This window comes from Tripterygium wilfordii, chromosome 19 (assembly GCF_013401445.1).
Source record: "Tripterygium wilfordii isolate XIE 37 chromosome 19, ASM1340144v1, whole genome shotgun sequence".
NCBI lineage: Eukaryota > Viridiplantae > Streptophyta > Magnoliopsida > Celastrales > Celastraceae > Tripterygium > Tripterygium wilfordii.
The window spans coordinates 14,498,988-14,518,741 of NC_052250.1; the positions used below are offsets into that span (position 1 = coordinate 14,498,988).

The 19,754-nt window shown below is 36.6% G+C and overlaps 1 protein-coding gene across 1 annotated transcript; it reads right to left on the reverse strand.

Annotated features, from left to right (window-relative positions):
* Positions 1-2,708: 2,708 nt before the first annotated feature.
* LOC119985630 lies at positions 2,709-6,007 on the reverse strand. Its single transcript, XM_038829917.1, has 7 exons — positions 5,869-6,007; positions 5,244-5,385; positions 4,726-5,091; positions 4,496-4,641; positions 4,286-4,418; positions 3,259-3,580; positions 2,709-3,133 (listed from the first exon to the last, which is right to left on the reverse strand). Exons 2-7 carry the CDS (start codon positions 5,363-5,365, stop codon positions 2,951-2,953), a joined length of 1,272 nt encoding a protein of 423 aa, XP_038685845.1. The 5' UTR covers positions 5,366-5,385; positions 5,869-6,007; the 3' UTR covers positions 2,709-2,950.
* Positions 6,008-19,754: the final 13,747 nt, after the last annotated feature.

Below are 19,754 nucleotides of genomic sequence, written 5' to 3' on the forward strand. Positions count from 1 at the left end.
TAAAAAAGGTCCTACAGAATCATAAGAAATGAGCACATCCCTAGAGAGTTGCCAATGTTCTTGATCTGCATCTGAGCTCCTTTTCACACTAAGCAAAGAAAGCAATGAGTAATGAAAAATCAACCGATCATTACTGACTCTCGATATCCATTAAACCTAGGACGCATCAAGCCGAACCATACATACAAAACCACATAGAACCTAAAATTGATGGCAATTGATATGCAAGATAATCAACAGAAACTTGATGATGAGAGCCAGGGGTAACGCAAGCAGCAATCAATCCAAAATTAACCAAGAACCTGGAAATATATGTTGCCGAAATTTGAAAACTATGCTATTCGCCTATTCCCTGCAATGGGGATGTGCTAGATTGGATGGCAAGTCTTGCTTTTCTTTGGTAGGGTGGAAACTGTTGTTAGTCTTGTAGTCCAGTCCTGAGTCTCCTGACTCCGTGAATCCTGATACGTTTTACTTCTAATTTTTAATAGAAAAGGACCGGTCAAGCCATGCGATTTGAGGTTCACGGGCCAGCTCAGACCGACCCAGCCCGTAAATTGTGACAAGGTGGGCCGGCATGTAGAGAAAAATTACGTGGAGTTGGTAAATTCTCTCTCACAAGTATCTTTTCTGTTCTTATTTTTGTAGTTGTTCCTTGTTCCTTGATGAGGGCTTGTGGTAGTTACAGATATAGAACAAGAGAATTCTTCAGGTAATTGGGATGGATATTGGGAAAGGACTTGATCTTCCACTCTTAAAAGAAAAAAAAACAAAAGGGCCAGGAAGAGCGTTTGTCAATGAAGCTAACTCTGTATTCTGTAATGGCTAATTTAAGTATAGCCTGTGTACCAAAAACGCTCAATTCCTGTTACTGTATGAACACAGTCCATTTTATTTAAACAGCATTCCGAATATTCATGTGTATGTTTGTATAATTGAAAAAAAAAACCTCAAAACATTTGTCCTAGTTTGAGTAAACAGGGTGTTGCAACACTAAAATTCTGGATAAGAGTCTACATGCTCAAAACAAGCAGCTGTGACTCAACTCCAGTGCTTTAAGGAAAGGAATCTACCAACCAAAAGAAGGAGATGACGCTCCAATACAAATTCCATCAAAAGAAGCCCAATACTACCTCTGGTTCAAAAGACATATTCGAAAGGCCACTTCATTGCAAATGCTCGTTCAGCTAATGCACCGACGAGGTACGGGAAGATGTAATGGATGTAATCCACAACCTGCTCAGCGTCTTGAAGTATGGGTCTGGCCCCCATATTCTGTGACAAAAAATCACTTTTAAGCAAATGAAAGAACAATATAAAGTAAAAGAAAGGGAATTATTATGTGCTTAAAGGTGATAAAATTGACAACACCAGGTGCCAGGTGGGACTAAGAAAAAGCAATCACCTCCGATAGTTGTTTCAAACGTTCAAAATTAAAGTACAAGTCCCTGATGGTTTCAATACATTTCTTCATACTGGTATCCGGCACCCCTTTTGAATCACCAAAGCTGCTTCTAGAAATATCCTCATTGAGACGAAGAAATAATGGAATATCAGGATGACTCCTCAATTTAGACTCTCAATCCTCCTCAAAAGAGCATATTTTTCCAAAAGAAAACGTTGTTATACACATCCAATGGATGACTGCAAAAGAAAAGATAAACGTTGGTGTTTATCCAACCTGAATATTTAGGAAAAGAAAAAGAAGCCCAGACAGGTTTCGAACATTAATACACAACCACTTATTTCATTTTGGGCAAAGATAGAACATACACCAAAAGGAGACACTCTTTCTGAAAGAAATAAAAAGAAAAAACATATAAAAGAAAAAATATTTTCAGTTCCAAATGAGAATAATGCAGGTAATAATCAATCGCACCTAATATTTGAGTTCCAAATGACCATCGCAGTTCACCATACAATGATATAATCGACAACATTAATTATTCACCATTGCAGTTCACCATATAATGATATTTAATATAATTGCAGAAAAATGTTCTAAATAATATATTTTTCAACATACATAAAAGTCTTTACGTCAATAAAATTTGGCAAGCGATGAAAACTAACCTTTAATCAGACTCACTTTGACAAAAATGATTTGTTAATCAAATAAAAAAATTAAACTCTCATTGTAATCAATTAAATCTCCCGCCACATATTATCCATGGGATAACAAATCTCCTGGTCAATGCATCAATGTAATATCATAAATTAGAGACACGACTTACTCCAGAGTGAAATTCTTCAAAAAAATATCAAACTCAGCTTTTGAACCATCATCAACATTGCATTTGCTATTGATCTCCTCAAAAAGTTTCCTCAAATTTTCACGCACTTCAACTGTGTCATCAATTACATGCTCTGCGACCATATTGTTAAAATCTGTTAACAATCAATAAGAACATCAGAACCACAAAAGGTATTAGAAATATAGACCTTGCAGGTCAAATCTCAAAAACTTGGCATAAGTAGCACGATCCCTCACGATGTCGAGAATGAGTACAATGAATCAAAAACATAATTGAAGCAACAGAGTTCGAGATATCTAAGATGGCGAAATGCCGCTAGGTTTCTCTGCTCAACCCCAGAAACACAAATTATCTTCACAATCAATCTTCCAGAAAAACAAATGACCTAGTGTCAGATTATTCATTTACCGTGCACAGAGTACAAAGCATGGCTACTGAGACCAAGAAAAAAGATTATAAAACAATGTATATGAACACAAATAACTAGTCTTAAGAAAAGAACATTAATAACTTGTCTTAAGAAAAGACCATAAGTAACCATCAATGCATGTGAACAGCTCATCAACTAAGCAACCTCAAGATACATAAAGTCAACAGACAACATACACTCTCAATATTCATATGCACATATAACGGGCAAAAATGCTCTGCAGGATAAATGTTTTGACATTAAAAATCTGGGACAGTGAACATGCTCAAACAGGAAGTGGTGAGCCCTTGAGGAAAAAAAAGAGGCTCGATGATATCCATGGTCGAAAAGACGTATTCAAAGGCCACTTCATTGCAAATGCTCGTTCAGCTAATGCACCAATGAGGTACGGGAAGATGTAATCCACGACTTGCTCAGCGTCTTGAAGTTTGGGTGTGGCTCCCATATTCTGTGACAGAAAATCACTTTTAAGCAAATGAAAGATCAATATAAAGTAAAAGAAGGAATGATGTGCTTCAAGGTGATAAAATTGAGAAGAGCAGGTGCCAGATGGGACTAAGAAAAAGCAATCACCTCCGATAGTTGTTTCAAATGTTCAAAATTAAAGTACAAGTCCCTAATTGTTTCAATACATTTCTTCATACTGGTATCCGGTAGCCCTTTTGTATCATCAAAGCTGCTTGGTTTAGTAATATGCCTATTGAGCTCGAGAAATAATGGAATATCAGGATGACTCCTCAATTTAGACTCCCAATCCTCCTCAAAAGCATCTTTAGTCTCATTGCCATAGATCACAATATTTCCCGACCGAGAAAGTTCCAGTATGCAATCAATGAAATTCATGCGCTGATACTTTTTCCAAAAGATAATGTTGTTATACATGTTCAATGGATGACTGCAAAAGAAAAGATAAACTCAGTGTTTATCCAATCTGAATATTTAGAAAAAAGAAAAAGAAGTCCAGACATGTTTCCAACACTAATACACAACCAATTATTTTCTTTTGGGCAAAGACAGAAGATACCCCAAAAGGAGACACTCTTTCTGAAAGAAATAAAAAGAAAAAACAAGAAGCAAAAAAATATAAAAGAATAAATGTTTTCAGTTCCAAATGAGAATAATGCAGGAAATAATGGATCGCATCTAATATTTGAGTTCCGAATATTACACAAACATTAAAAGAAATATTTCTTTAGCTAATCATTTGCGTCACTAAAATGTGACCTAAAGAAGAAAACAAGACCACCTACATAATGCTGTCACAAGACGACAACAATTGTTCACCATTGCAGTTCACCATACAATGACCTAATATAATTGCAGAAAAATGTTGAAAATAATGTATTTTCAACAAACATAAAAGCCTTTTACAACAATGAACTTTTCGACATACATAAAAGCCTTTATGTCAATAAAATCAGGCAAGCGAATAAAACCAACCTTAATCAGACTCAATTCGACAAAAACGAATGGTAAATCAAATAAAAAAATTACACTCTCAATGTAATCAATTAAATCTCCCTCCACATATTATCCATGGTATAACAAATCTCCTGGTCAATGTATCAATGTAATATTATAAATTAGAGAGACTACTTACTCCAGAGTGAAATTCTTCAAAAAAAGGTCAAATTCAGCTTTTGAACCAGCATCAACATTGCATTTGCTATTGATCTCCTCAAAAAGTTTCTTCAATTCTTCAAGCACTTCAACTGTGTCAACAATTAGACGCTCTGCAACCATATTGTAAAAATCTATTAACAATCAATAAGAGCATCAAAAACCAACAAAAGGCATTAGAAATATAGACCTTGCAGGTCAAATCTCAAAAACTTGGCAAAAGTAGCACGATCCCGCATGCAAGTGCCATCATACTCTACTATGTAAATATTCTTCAGAGATAAGCGACAACGCAATTGTGTATCCCTCAAAAGCCAAACAGATGTAATTATGTCCCTGTATCAAGTACAAACAAATAAGAATTACTAAGATGTATAAGGAAGCAAAATAATTAATCTGAGGTAAGGCATTATTACTAACCTCAAGATGCATTTATAGGATTTAGATGGGAAAAAGACGTGTCCGTCATCGTAAAGTGTACAGGATTTATAGAGTTTTTCTCTGGATGGTTTGAAAAGAGCACCTTCCGTTGCGAAGGCGGTATACCATGAAGAATCTGCTTCCACTTGAAAGGGAGGTAGCACATAGGGTCCAAAGTGACCAAGCACTGTCAATAATATGTCACATACCATCCATGCATTGTCTTCGTCAGCAAACTTTGAAATACAGCACCCGCGAGTTTCTACAAATACTGATGCATCACGTAGCTCATGCCTTATATGACCAAGGATCTTATCCTTGACCTGATAGAGATCTTCAAAATCGAAATGAACCTCCATTTGAAACCTGTACTCCAAGATTGACAAAACCAAAAACAATTAGCATTCAAGTAAATCCCAAACTCAACATACCAGTAGGGCAGGAACCTTCAAAACATAAAGCTGTAGTTGAAGATTGAGGAAAAAGAAAAACCGATGGTAAAAGAAACAATACGGCACCATTGAAATTGTAAAGTTACTGGTAGATCACGTTGCTCATGCACCTCATCCTCGACCTGATAGAGATCTTTTTTTCTTCTTTTGACCTGATAGAGATCTTCAGAATCAAAAAGAACCTCCATTTGATACCTATACTCCAAGACTGACAAAACCAAAACCAATTAGTGTTTGAGTAAATTCCAAGCTCAACATGCCAGTAGGGCAGTAACCTTCAAATCATAAAGCTGTAGTTCAAGATTGAGAAAAAGAAACACTGATGGTAACAGAAACAATTCCTATATGCACAATTTTATAAATCATTCCTACTCTTTCACCAAAGTTTTCTGCTTCATACAATGGCAATTACAGAAACAATGATCCAAACCAAAAAACTAATTTTGATGAGATCAATCAAAATTAAGATGAGAAACCACTGAGCAATGAAAAATCAGCGGATCATTATCGACTCTCAATATCCATTAAAGTAAACTAAACCTAGGACGTATCAAGCCAAACCATGCATGCAAAACCACCCAAAACCTAAAATTGATGGCAATCAATAAATTGGTATACAAAATAATCGACAGTAACTTGATCAGAGCCAGGGGTAAAGCAGGCAGCAATCAATCCAAAATTAACCAGGAACCTGGAAATATGTTGCCGAAATTGGAAGAATTTCCAAGGCTATGATGACATCTATGCTATTCCCGCGATGGGGATGGGCTAGATTGGATGGCAAGTCTTGTTTTTCCTTGGTAGGGCGGAAATTGTTGTTAGTCTTGTAGGCCAATCCTGACTCCTGAATCGGTGAATCTTATTCCTGATACATTTTACTTCTAATTCTTTTTTATTTCGGACAATTGACAATAAGAGCACTTTAGACAACTTAATTGTAAAAAGGACATGAACATTTTTAAAATTGTAAAAAAGTACAATTTAAGGGTAATTTGGTCATCTGACTTAAGATATTTTTTAGTTTATACCTATAATACCCTCCTCTTTCTTCTTCTTCTTCTTCTCCCTCCAACTATCCAACTCTAGTGTGTACTCTCTTTCTCTCATTCTTCTCTACTAAAAGTTATCTCCTTCTTTCTCTCATTCTCCTTCTTCTTCTTCTTCTTCTTCTTCTTCTTCTTCTTCTTCTGGTTCTCGATCTGGTTCTTCGTTGTCTTCTTCTCCGTTTTTGGCCGAGTTCCTCCTCTCTTCATCTCCTTCTTCGTCGTTGCTCAATCTGGACTGCGTCGAGTTGCTCTGCTTCGTTTTTGACAGATCTGGACTATGCTTCGTTGTTCAATCTGGGTTGTGCTTTATTTTTTTACAGATCTGGACTCTGGTTCGTTTTTTGCAAAGATGTATCGTTATAGTATCACTATAGTATCACTATAGTATCACCAACACCAAAAAACCACTAAAATGATGAAACTAGTATGCATACTTCATCTTCCTAACTACTTTTCCTTTCTTGATTTTCTTTTCTTTGTTAACTCTCTTGTTCGTTTTGAAAAAACATTTACAAGTACAGAGATGTATCACTATAGTATCACGAACACAAAAAATTCATTAAAATGATACAATTGAACCAATATGCATGCTTCTTCTTCCTAATTACTTTTCCTTTCTTGGTTTTCTTTTCTTGGTTTGTACATCTCTTGCTCGTTTTGGAAAAACATTTACAGCTGCAGAGATGTATCACTATAGTATCACGAACATCAAAAATCCACTAAAATGACATAATTGAACCAGAAAGACATGTAATGCTATCAAATTTACATTCTAACATTTATATCATCATTTTATGAGCCAAAAATATAAATTGAACACTAAATTGGATCTTCTATTTAAAAGTATCACTATTGTATCACAATTCGTGGAGAGAGAAAATCAAAATTGAGGTTATTTTGGTAAAAGATGATCCCCAGTGTACTTTTTTAAAAGGATGTTTTAGTGATTGTACTTTTTTACAATTAAGTATAATCTAGTGTACCGGTCTCCAAAAGTCCCTTTTTATTTAGGTCCTAACTTGTCGAGCCATGGGATTTGAGGTTCATGGGCCAGCTCGGTCCGACCCAGCCCGTAAATTGTGATAAGGTTGGCAGCCTTTGCCCACGAAAGCTTCGGGCCACGATATTCCTTGTTCCTTGATGTGGGCTTGTGGTAATTACAGATACTGATAGGGTATTGAACAAGAGAATTCTTCAGGTAATTGGGATGTTAGTATCATAAACCTCCACTGACAATTTTTTTTTTTTTTGAGTACAAGTACAAACACAATATACGACACACCACCAGATCAAGCCTATGAAAGTACAGGTGTCAACAGGCCCCACGCAGGAGGCACAAATCAAGCCCAAGCAGGGGCCGACTATCAAGCCCACGTAGGGGCAGACGAAGCCCACACACCTCCTTGTAAATATTCAGAGGAGGTGAGACTATAACCCATGACCTCAGTCAGGGACATGCAAAGTCATTGCCACTCAACCAATGACTCATTTGCACCTCCACTGACAATTTGAGATGCACAAACAATTTCAATGGAAATAAAGTCAGCTTTGCATAAAATCCTTGCACCACCCGAGTCGGACCAATCAATGGTCTCTAAAGAAAATGAACCTCCCGCTAAGCACTGCCCTAATGGCATGGCAATGACAAACAATAAACTCATGGGAGTCTAAAAAATATTTACTGAAGAATGTAACGGCAAAACGAAAATATAATGATCCAAGGCCTGTAAAAGGGATCGAAGTTGGATCGGATGGGTATAAGAGGATCGAAGTTGGATCGGATGGGATTACGAAATACCTGTGTTCAGGATGGAATTCGTTCGACGTTTATTCCCCTTTCCTACGGATGAAAATTCTAACCCGAGCCTTGTACCGGTGTCCGACAATGAGTTCAGTGTATTTGTTGTGTAGATTGTGGATGTCCTTTCGATCGAGGTGCTGCTGTTCAAGTTGTAGCTATGGGCTGGTTGAACCCTTTGTAAACGACTTAGAGCATCCCTAATGGTGTGATATTTAACATTATTAACACCACTTTTTAGATAAATATAGTGCTATACCATCACAAGGGGTATAATGGAGTGTATTTTAAGTACTTGAAATGTTACTTTTTAATAAGTATAGCGTTACATGCACACAATGGGTGAAAAATGACACTTGAAAATTTAGTTGTGGAAAAAAGATACTTGAGAGTTGGAGTATATATATAGTTGATGAATAGTGAAGAGAGAGGTGATGAAAAGGAAGAGAGATGATAAAAAGGAAGAAAGAGAAAATAGAGAAAATGAAAATAGAGTGTTGGAATTTATAGAGTGTTGTTGAATAGTATTTATTATGAGACTCACTCATCCAATTGAATTGTGTCACACAAGAGAGAGGAGAAGAGAGATAATGATTTTGAAGTGTTGTATTATATGGTTAGCATTGTGGATGCTCTTATGGCGGTGATGCATTAATCTTTTTGATAGGGACCGGTTGGTAAACATTTCACCCTAGTTTTTCCACATTTCTTCAATTTGGTCAACCGAATCAGGATGACATAGTCAGAAAAAGACCAAACTTGTGTGTATAAGCTTGGTCGACCGAATCAATATGGTATATAAAGAGACCAAACATGTCATATAGGCATGCAAATTGGATGTGACTCGGACCAAACAGGAGTCATATGCATATGTTAATCGTCATTCGATGGTGGAGAACCCGTTCGAATGTCGTTTGACATTGACGATTTCTACTAACTGTTAAACATTGCTGCTCTTTATAAATTATTCCACATCCTTGACTATGGGATGCAATAATTATAATTGTGGGATGTCATGTGACAATGCACTAAGTCGGTCGATAATGCATTGGCATGGGGAAAGATGCACTAATAGCGACACTGCATGATGTGGAGTTTAGTACCCGCTAAAAGTATAGCGATTTCAAACCCAAATTATACTCGCAAGTGCACGAATCAATTGTAGTATAGAAGTGGCAAATACGAGTGTCGTACCCACAGGGACTGTCTATTAAATATCTGCAATTCCAACTCTTGTAATTATCAATGGAAACAAAATAAATAAGGATTAACGCAAATAAACAAACACTAGGGATCCGAATTCACCAACTCTATTGTATTTAAATTATTTAGCCGACAATTATCATTTCATTCATGCATGTCAAAGATCAAGTCCCCTAATTTATGTAATAGTCATGGGCATTTGACTTACCACGTCTATTCCCAATTGCAACCATCCATGGGCATTTGGATTGGCTAGGACAATCAAGAATGCATTAGGATTTATGGTAACTTATGTAGCGATCACAAAGATCCTAGCATATGGCATTTATGTCTAGGTAACTCCGGTATTAATTGCAAGAAGCTGGTCTCAAATTGGACATGGGCATTTGCCTCAATTTGCATCATGGTAATCAAACCTAGATGGTAGCTAAGCATCAAGATTTAATTATCAATAAAGAATAGCTAATTAACACTTGACATAGCATAAATAAACTAATAATTAATCAAACCAAATTTATTTAGATACAATAGAGTGGATCCATCATCACCCTAGTAAGAGGATTAGTTCCTCATACTAGATTTACACAACCAACAATTGATCTCATAAAATTCTAGAAAGAATATGTGAGAAAATTGTTGTAAAAGAGAAAATAAAACTCAAGAACTCACTCCTTGGTTTTTGTCCTCCTCTTGCCTCTTTCTCCCCTCCTTTAATGTTGTCTTGTATTCCTTCCTCTCCTTTCTCCCCTCTCCCTCCTTTCTCTAGCTCTCTATTTATAGGAAATTAGGAGCTATCCATCCATTGAGAATTTTCAAACCAAAAATGTTGAATGGCCAAATATGTCAAAGGAAGGGATGTCACCACCATTGAAAAATAGTGTTGCACATGACCAATTTGTACTATAAAAATGATGGTGATGCAGGGAATGATGTCAAGAGAGATATACATATATGTGTATATATGTATAGGTGGAAATGGTAATGGTTTTGACAAATCATGTGGTGGGCTTTCAAATGATAATCAAAGAAATGGGTCAAGATGGTAGTGGACACAAGTAAATGGGCTCTTCACGAAATGTGCCAGCAAATGTTGAACATGGGTTGGTATGAATTGGGCCTGAAAATATAAAAACAAATATAAAGTGAGTGAGAATGATATTTGCATTTTAATGGTGTAATACTCACTTTAAGCCTTAATTATCTAACAAATGCCTTAATAATTCATTATTAAAAGTGTACATTTTTGGCACTTATCACAACCCCCAACCAGCTTATTGCTAGCCCCTAGCAATTCAAGCGTTCAGAAGATTCATGCCATATATGCAAATAATCCAATTATCTCGTTAGTATGAATATATTCAAAAATCCACCAACCACTATCACTAGAACAAATCATTCTGACTAAATCTCATACCACCCATTCTATCTTAGCGTGATGTGTAGTGCGTAGCGAATTTAACATAAATACGTGGCTTTAATTTAATCTTAACACAAACATTGCAATATCACAAGAATCATCAGACTCAATGAATAATCAAGGGATTTTATTTATCGACTCTTCATTTTTTTTTTTTAATTAATTTATTATTATTTTATATATATATATAATATTTTTATGTGACTTGTGCAATGCTCAGTCTCATTAAGCTTTCTAAATGACCCTTGTAACAAGCGTTCAACCAATGACTCCCAATCCAGTTGGCTCAGGGCATTAGGTGTAAAGACACCCCAACGGGTTTAATAACTCGAGTCAAAAAGGCTACAAAACTTCACTTGTCACATAGGTTGATGTCTTGATTTTTCTACCTTTTTACGCGAACACTCACTGCTTACTGAGGCAAGAGGCCCGGTTACTCAACAGAAAAACTTATAGACACTACCGTTTTTTTTTTTTTTTTTAAATTTTTATAGATATATACATGTATCCCAAGATATTAATATTCAAAGAATTCCAATTCAACTCAAGAAAATCACAATATTCATAATTAATCTTAAATATCATACCCCGCAAATATGTAATTCTGTGCAATTGATTAAATTATTAAATAGAATAGGTGAGACAAAACTAAAGTCAGAAAAATCCACAAGTGATTATGGGTTTTCAACTCAAATTATTATCCACACTTTAGAGATATTCAGACCATTTCAGAAATATGGTAGAAACATGACTTCCAAATCACAAACAAATATATTTTTTAAAAATAAAAAATAAAAAAAAATACGTAACTACACAACATAGACATATCGCAAACAAACGGTTCTAAGACTCAATATTCCCAAAGCACCGTAAACAAACGGAATTTGTCTCAACACCAGGATCCTTGAGACTGGATGCTAGGTTACTATCAACCTAACTAAAGAGATGTACCCCGTAGCAAAGGGTAAAAGGCTAACAAGGCCTTACAATAGGTTGTCATTCTCTAAGAGTTTCTGGTCGGCTCAATGGAACCCAAGCCAAGGTCAACAGTCCTTTGTATCTCCACTTTGGGGCTTTACAATTATGGACATTTCGTCCAGTCCATGCTTAGGACTCCCAAATACCTTATCGGTGGTTGTTTCCTGGACAAACTACTAATTACTTAGCTGGTTGAGTTGGCATCCCTCTAAGAGATCAACTACAAGTGTTTCAAGCTTGCACCTAAGGTAGCACAACACTTGCCTCCTCTAGCTACATTTTTTTTTTTTTTTTTAAATCTAACAATCATTTCCTCCCCCACTTAAAAGTTCGCATTGTCCTCAATGGGAAAAAAAAAAAATGAAAATGAAATATGATAAACTGTGGTTCAGAGAAATACAACCTGATGCAAAAAATTTGGATCATTGGATTGCTATGTTTTCAATGCCGTATCATATCCATGAGCACGGCCAACATGCTCTCCAGTCTGTGTTGTCCATCCTCTAGTGTTTGTAGCCCCATCTCTAGCCGGGCTATCGCTGCACTCATGTGATCTGATTGTGGAGACACTGCAACTCCTGATGAGGAATCTCCAGGTGGTGATGTTGAGGGATCTTTTTGGGTCTGCTTCTGTCTAGCAGAAGTTGTTTTCAAATGGCTGATGCTCTGACGCCATGTCCATTTTTCCAGCATGGTGACCTGATAACCCAAAGATGCTTGAGGCCGAGGAGGTCGAATGCTTTTGAACAAAAGCAACCTTGTGATAAGCCGTGGGAAAAATAACTTCCCCACCTTTTTTGGCTTATTCTCAACAAAATATTTGGCTCTGCAGATCATGGCCAGATAGATCTTTCCAATATCAAACCAACACCCTTTATACATATAGTATAAAACAGACAAGAATTTTCCCCGTCGTTCTTGCTCATGGCCTATAGGATAAAGATTTTTCCTAATAGCATCATCCAACAACCACATCTTTGATGGCAAGTAGGCGCGGCGTGCAGCGTTATTGTGCTTATTCATCTTTCCACCGCACATATCATCAATCATTTCTTGCTTTGATGCATAGATTGGTTGTCGAGATCCAGTGGGCTCATCATCTGTTGGTGGATACCCTAAGCAACAACACAAATCTGCTGTTGTGAATTGAACTTTCACACCAGCAATGATAACCTGATAAACCAGTTGATCCCTAGTCCGCTCGCTTCGTGGTAACTCGATGAGAGTGTGATAGAAAGAGCGAATGATCTGAGGATACACCAGTAAGTTATTTTCTGGATCTGGATCTACGAGAAACAACAAAGAATGCTCCCTCAAGTAGTTCATCGCCCATCTGTTGATGGCTTCTCGTTGTATCGTTTTTTCAATTTGACACTCCGGAATTATTTCAGCTTTATTGAACAACGCAAGCCTGGATTGCAATTGTGATACGATGGTGCGTGGTCGTCTCGGCATGGTTTCTGATCTCTGTTAGAGAGAAAACACACTCTTGCCAGAAAATGAGTGAGATGAAGATGAAAACTGATCGAGACAATAAAGGAAAACGTACATATATTAAGAAATTTGTGGTGCTTGTCACATCAGTACTCACTTTACTGTCACGCTTTGCGGCTCATTATCACTCTCGAGGACGACTTTTTTTTTTCTTTTGTTATTTTTTTTAATCAGATAATATATAAAAAATAATAATAAAAATAAAAATGAAAAAAAAAATAAATGAAAAAGAAATACGGGTTGCCTCCCATAAGCGCTGTATTTATCGTCTGGGCAAGACGGAGTGTTCCCAACACTCAATTACCTGGATCTTGGAGAGTAATGTCTGGGCAAGACAAAGTGTTCTCACCAGCTGCATTGTAATGAAAATTCAACCTTTTTATTACCCAGAATGCTTTATGCTCGAGCTCCACAAGAAGATGGCTACCCTTGCTAAAAATCAAACGATATGGAGACATGCCAATTGGAGTTTTATATGCAGTGCGATATGCCCAAAGAGCATCATTCAATTTTATACTCCAGTCAGTTCTTTTGATATTCACAGTCTTCTCCAAAAGTCGTTTAATTTCACCATGAGAAATATCAACTAGGCAGATTGCCGAGTCAACCATTAGAGAATGATGGTGGAAAGGCCAAAATGAAATTATTTTGTTTTAATTTTAAATTTTTTTTAAATTTTTTATGCAAGGTGAACTTGCAGTTTTTTTTTTCAACAAAATTAAAAGAGTTAATATACACAAAATAAAAAATTAATATAAAAGACAGTAAAATAGGGCATAAAGGCCAACCATAAGTATTAACAGAAATAAAAAGTTATAGTAGGCGGCTTAGCCGACCATATATGTATATATGTATATATTAATATTAGTATACTACAAAATAAATAAGGATTAACACAAATAAACAAACACTAGGGATCCGAATTCACCAACTCTATTGTATTTAAATTATTTAGCCGACAATTATCATTTCATTCATGCATGTCAAAGATCAAGTCCCCTAATTTATGTAATAGTCATGGGCATTTGACTTACCACGTCTATTCCCAATTGCAACCATCCATGGGCATTTGGATTGGCTAGGACAATCAAGAATGCATTAGGATTTATGGTAACTTATGTAGCGATCACAAAGATCCTAGCATATGGCATTTATGTCTAGGTAACTCCGGTATTAATTGCAAGAAGCTGGTCTCAAATTGGACATGGGCATTTGCCTCAATTTGCATCATGGTAATCAAACCTAGATGGTAGCTAAGCATCAAGATTTAATTATCAATAAAGAATAACTAATTAACACTTGACATAGCATAAATAAACTAATAATTAATCAAACCAAATTTATTTAGATACAATAGAGTGGATCCGTCATCACCCTAGTAAGAGGATTAGTTCCTCATACTAGATTTACACAACCAACAATTGATCTCATAAAATTCTAGAAAGAATATGTGAGAAAATTGTTGTAAAAGAGAAAATAAAACTCAAGAACTCACTCCTTGGTTTTTTTGTCCTCCTCTTGCCTCTTTCTCCCCTCCTTTAATGTTGTCTTGTATTCCTTCCTCTCCTTTCTCTCCTCTCCCTCCTTTCTCTAGCTCTCTATTTATAGGAAATTAGGAGCTATCCATCCATTGAGAATTTTCAAACCAAAAATGTTGAATGGCCAAATATGTCAAAGGAAGGGATGTCACCACCATTGAAAAATAGTGTTGCACATGACCAATTTGTACTATAAAAATGATGGTGATGCAGGGAATGATGTCAAGAGAGATATACATATATGTGTATATATGTATAGGTGGAAATGGTAATGGTTTTGACAAATCATGTGGTGGGCTTTCAAATGATAATCAAAGAAATGGGTCAAGATGGTAGTGGACACAAGTAAATGGGCTCTTCACGAAATGTGCCAGCAAATGTTGAACATGGGTTGGTATGAATTGGGCCTGAAAATATAAAAACAAATATAAAGTGAGTGAGAATGATATTTGCATTTTAATGGTGTAATACTCACTTTAAGCCTTAATTATCTAACAAATGTCTTAATAATTCATTATTAAAAGTGTACATTTTTGGCACTTATCACTGCACTCATCTCTTTAATTAAGACAAGTTGGCAAAACTTATTTACCATAGTATTTTGGCATTTCCTAAGTCGATCAAATCAAGTTAGCCTAGTCAGATGAGTGCATATGTGTATCATGTGAGCGTGTATGGTGTGCACTTGTGTGCCAACTTGAGATGAGTACATGCACCAAACGTGTGGGGTGTCGACCAATGGATCTCCTACGGTCGAGTTAGAACTGAGAGTAATCAGATCACAGGAGCCATGTTTTTTACGTCAAAACTTAAACCAGGTTAAGTTTCGTACGCCATTCGAGAGTTGGCACTAGTCAATTAAGTTATAGATTGTTGTCTTGACTTTAGAAAGGGCTCGAAATCTCTCCTAATTACCTGATTTATTCTCCTTTTATAATATCTACTAGTCGATCGAACGGTGAAACGTCTGCAAATTTATCAAGGCTAGCATTTTTTTATTGGTCCATGCTCATGTTTGGAAGTACTTGGTTGAATGTATACTAGTTGTACATGTTTTGATAGTCTAGTACCTATTACATAACAAGAATATATTTTTCTTTTAATCGACCAACAAACATCTCGACGGTCGACCATTAGAAATCATGAACCATAACTCGAAATGTATTGCGGGTAAAATGAACTTAGTCGAGGGAGTGCTAGGACCTAGAAGTGTCATACAGAGTGAAAATGGCCGAGGGAGAAATATAAGCATCGTGTAGATCGAACGTGGTCAAGCGAGTTGTATAAGCATTACGTAGACTCAACATGGTCGAGAGATTATAAGGAACGTCGTGTAGACCGAATACGGTCGAGTGACTAGTGGTAGCATCGTATAGATTGAACATGGGCATTTTGCATCGCGTAGACCGAACGTGGGTGTGGGGAACCGAGTAGATCGGACATGGTCGGTCGTTGCTTAGACTAAGCTAGATGTCAAAGTTTGTAAGTAGTCGGTAGTTTACCTGTTGAGCGGACAACGTAGTCTACTTACCGATGTTGAACTGACTAGCGTCAATTTAGCTCAAAGATGATTGTCGAGGCATGCTTTATGTGTCATCATGTTAGACCGGGGAGGTAGGATAGTTATGTTTCGCCGACTTCCATGATTCGATCGACTCCAACATTTCACATGATGAAGTGAGGAGTCGATCGAAGCAACGTGATCTAGCCAAATGATTGTCAAGGCCCCATGGTGGGCGCCAAATTGTTGATCCAAAAATCAACAATCAATTTGTTATCGTCGATCGAGGCCTATGACAACCCTGTAAGATCACAGTAGAGGTCGACCGTTAGGCTTGACACTGGTGTGGTGTCGGCCAGGGAAGCTCCGACAGTCAAGTCAGTTGACGGTGAAGAGAGTATGTAGTGAGAGAAGTGAAGTTTTTAGAGAGAGAGGGAGAGCAAGAGATACCTCAGGTGGGAGAGCCCTCTAATGAGGAGAGATCCTCCCATATTTATAGTGCTCTGGTCATATGACTAGCATGTGTCAATAGTACAAATGGGCCTTGGGCTTTGATTGGGCCCAAGGACTTAGATAAGATCTCTTAGTTGTATGGGCATTGAGCCTTTGTAGAATAGATGGACCCTTTTGTGGGCTCATATGGCTGGACTCTCGTGAGCCATTATGTTGACCGGGCTTCAGTGGACCTCTTGGTCGACTGAGCTTCAATGGGCCAATATGTCGATCGGGCTTCAATGGGCCCATTTGGTTGACCGGGGTCAGTGGGCCCTTTTCGTGCATATTTTCATGTAGATGATTTTTGGTCATACACAATGTATTTTTTAGATTTTGGAGATAGGGATTGACTTTTATTAATTTTTATATTCCTTGTCATACTAATTGCAATCTTATGACAACCACATGAAATTCCAAGTTATCCCATCAATGTCAACTATTGCATCACTCACGATATTCAAGATCCATTTTCTCACAAAGCATATATTGACAAACTTATCATAACAAGTATTGTGAAAACAAATTTCGAGCTAAATGACATTAAACTTCCAATATATGACAGATGAATGTCATTTTAATTTGAAGAAAACTTATGTGTTGTATTCAAACTTGTTTATTTTAATATAGACCTCGCAGGTGAAATCTCAAAAACTTGGCAAAAATAGCACGATCCCTCAATGTAAATATTCTCCAGAGATAAGTGACAACGCAAATTGTGTTATCACTCAAAAGCCAAACAGATGTAATTATATCCTTGTATCAAGTACAAACAAATAAGAATTACTAAGATGTATAAGGAAGCAAAATAATTAATCTGAGCTACGACATTATTACTAACCTTAATATGCATTTATAGGATTTAGATGGGAAAAAGACATGTCCTTCATCGTAAAGTGTACAGGATTTATAGAGTTTTTCCCTGGATGGTTTGAAAAGAACACTTTCCGTTATGAAGGAAATATACCAAAAAAGTGCTTGTTGGGTCTAAATTAACCTTACTAGCAAGTGTACTAGTAGGTGCTTACAACACAATGATAAGCAAGGGTCGAATCCACAGGGACGGAGCTATGTCTAATCCAAATGTATACTTGCAAGTATGTATGGACAATGCAAAAGAGTAAAGTTTCACTCAAGTTTGTTTGGTTTAGTAATTAAACTAAAGACAAGCAAATAGTGAAGTGTTGTTGGTATTTTCTGGGAATAAGGATGCAAATTACTAATGCAAACTATCAATAATGCAACTAATATGAATGAGATGAGTTAATGAATATGATATGAACACCAAGGCTTTGGAATCCCTCTTGGGAAATGACTTGCAAAGAGACAAATTCACACACATATTTGCTAATTCGGGCATAACGAATCCGTACCTAAGTCGGTTTTAGCGCACTTAAACCATATCTCCCTAAAATCGAATACTAGCCATCTTATTGGTCTAGGTCGGATGTTCTTAAATACATTCTAGCCATCTTATTGGTCCAAACATGCATAGAAATTCACGAAGTTCCATGGAGATTAGGATTCATACAAATTGTCACCTAATTAAAGGGAAACACATTAATAATCAAGAGTTTCAAGAAGCATAATCTACTTGATATATTACCGTCTAAGCAAATTCTTTAGACAATTTCATCCAAAAACCTAAAGTGTTGGCCAAACACAACAAACATGAAGAAATTGCAATCAAACATAGAAACACAAGATTTATACCCAAATCAACTCATATATATGTCAATCAAGTCATACACAAAGTCATTAAACCCAAGGCTTCATCCTAGCCTTGGCAAAAGTGGTTTAGTTACACATACAGAGAGAAAAACACAAGAAGATGGATGAGAAAAGCATGAATAAACTCAATGAGTTGAGAAGATCCAAGTTGGGCTGAAGAATCTCTCCTCCTAGCTCCAAGAATCACCTTTCCCCTCTGTTTTCGCTCTCTAGAAAGTCTGTTTGAAGTGTCAAAAGTGTTGTGCGGCTAGGGTAAATAGCGAATTAAAACTGGTCCAAAAGCTATTTTGTGCGTCTAGGCGTTGATAGCAATTTTCGATTACTTAAAATAAGCAAACAAAAATCCCAAATTAAAATACTCGCAAGCGCACAAGACCGTAGTAGAATAGGTTATGCAAGAACGAGGTCGAACCACAAGGATTGGACAAACAATACGATTAACTACTATACTAAACTTAGCAAAAGAAACAATTCTTGAGAGATGGTTGATTGTAGATAGCAAGCGATGAAATCAAAGTAACGAAGTAAAAAAAATACAAAATTGTTGATTTTGATTGTGAAAGCAAATTTATGAAAGCACCAGGACAATGAATCCATCTTAATAATCCTCTCTAGTTGTTGATTACCTCACCTTTAATCCACTCAATCGATGTTGTTGGCGAATCCACTAAGACGTGAATTACCTATGGTATCTAGGCTAATTCCTTTATCTTAACATGCAATTTGGTTATGGTATCTAACTCAACTATAAACATGAAAGATGTCCTTAAGTTCAAGAATTCATTAACATGCCATGTAAACCCTAGGAGTATGGTATCTACCCTAGGCGTTCCCAATTCCTAATCACAAGAAGCTGGTCCCAAACCCCGTATGGTATCTACGTGAGCTTGCATCAAATTACTTAGTTGAAAACTTAGTTGGTGGCCAATCATCCAAGCAATCAAACAAGTATATATAGCACAGTGATTAGAAATCCAACATCAAAAGAGCAATCAAAGATAATAACAATAAACAAACTAGAGAATCATATTAAGATTTCATCACGCCCTAGCAAAAGTGTTTAGTTACACATAGTTATGAATGAAAACCACAAGAAAGGTTGGAGAATACCCTAGAAAAGTCGGCTGAATATCTGAGTGTTTGAACCCCCGAACGTCCTATGAAGTCCTCCTTTTATAACCTCTTTCAAACCCTAAACTTCCTCTAAAACAAATACTAAAACTCCAAGGAAACCTCACGGCAACCCCTGGTTTCCAAAACAATAAACCCAACAAAAAGGAAAGAGGTTGACTTCTTCTTTGATTAGGAAACTGGATTGCTGAATGTCTCAGATGTTTTTCCTATGTTCCACCCTTCAGAAAAATCTCCAAAAAAATATG

Excerpts from the sequence above, each read along its gene's own strand:
- LOC119985630 (XM_038829917.1), bottom strand. The coding sequence starts at position 5,365 with ATGGAGGTTCTTTTTGATTCTGAAGATCTCTATCAGGTCAAAAGAAGA. Across the intron at positions 3,581-4,285 it reads TTGAAGAATTTCACTCTGGA|TCATCCATTGAACATGTATA; the intron begins GTAAGTAGTCTC and ends TTTCTTTTGCAG. Across the intron at positions 3,134-3,258 it reads ATTTGAAACAACTATCGGAG|AATATGGGAGCCACACCCAA; the intron begins GTGATTGCTTTT and ends TTTCTGTCACAG.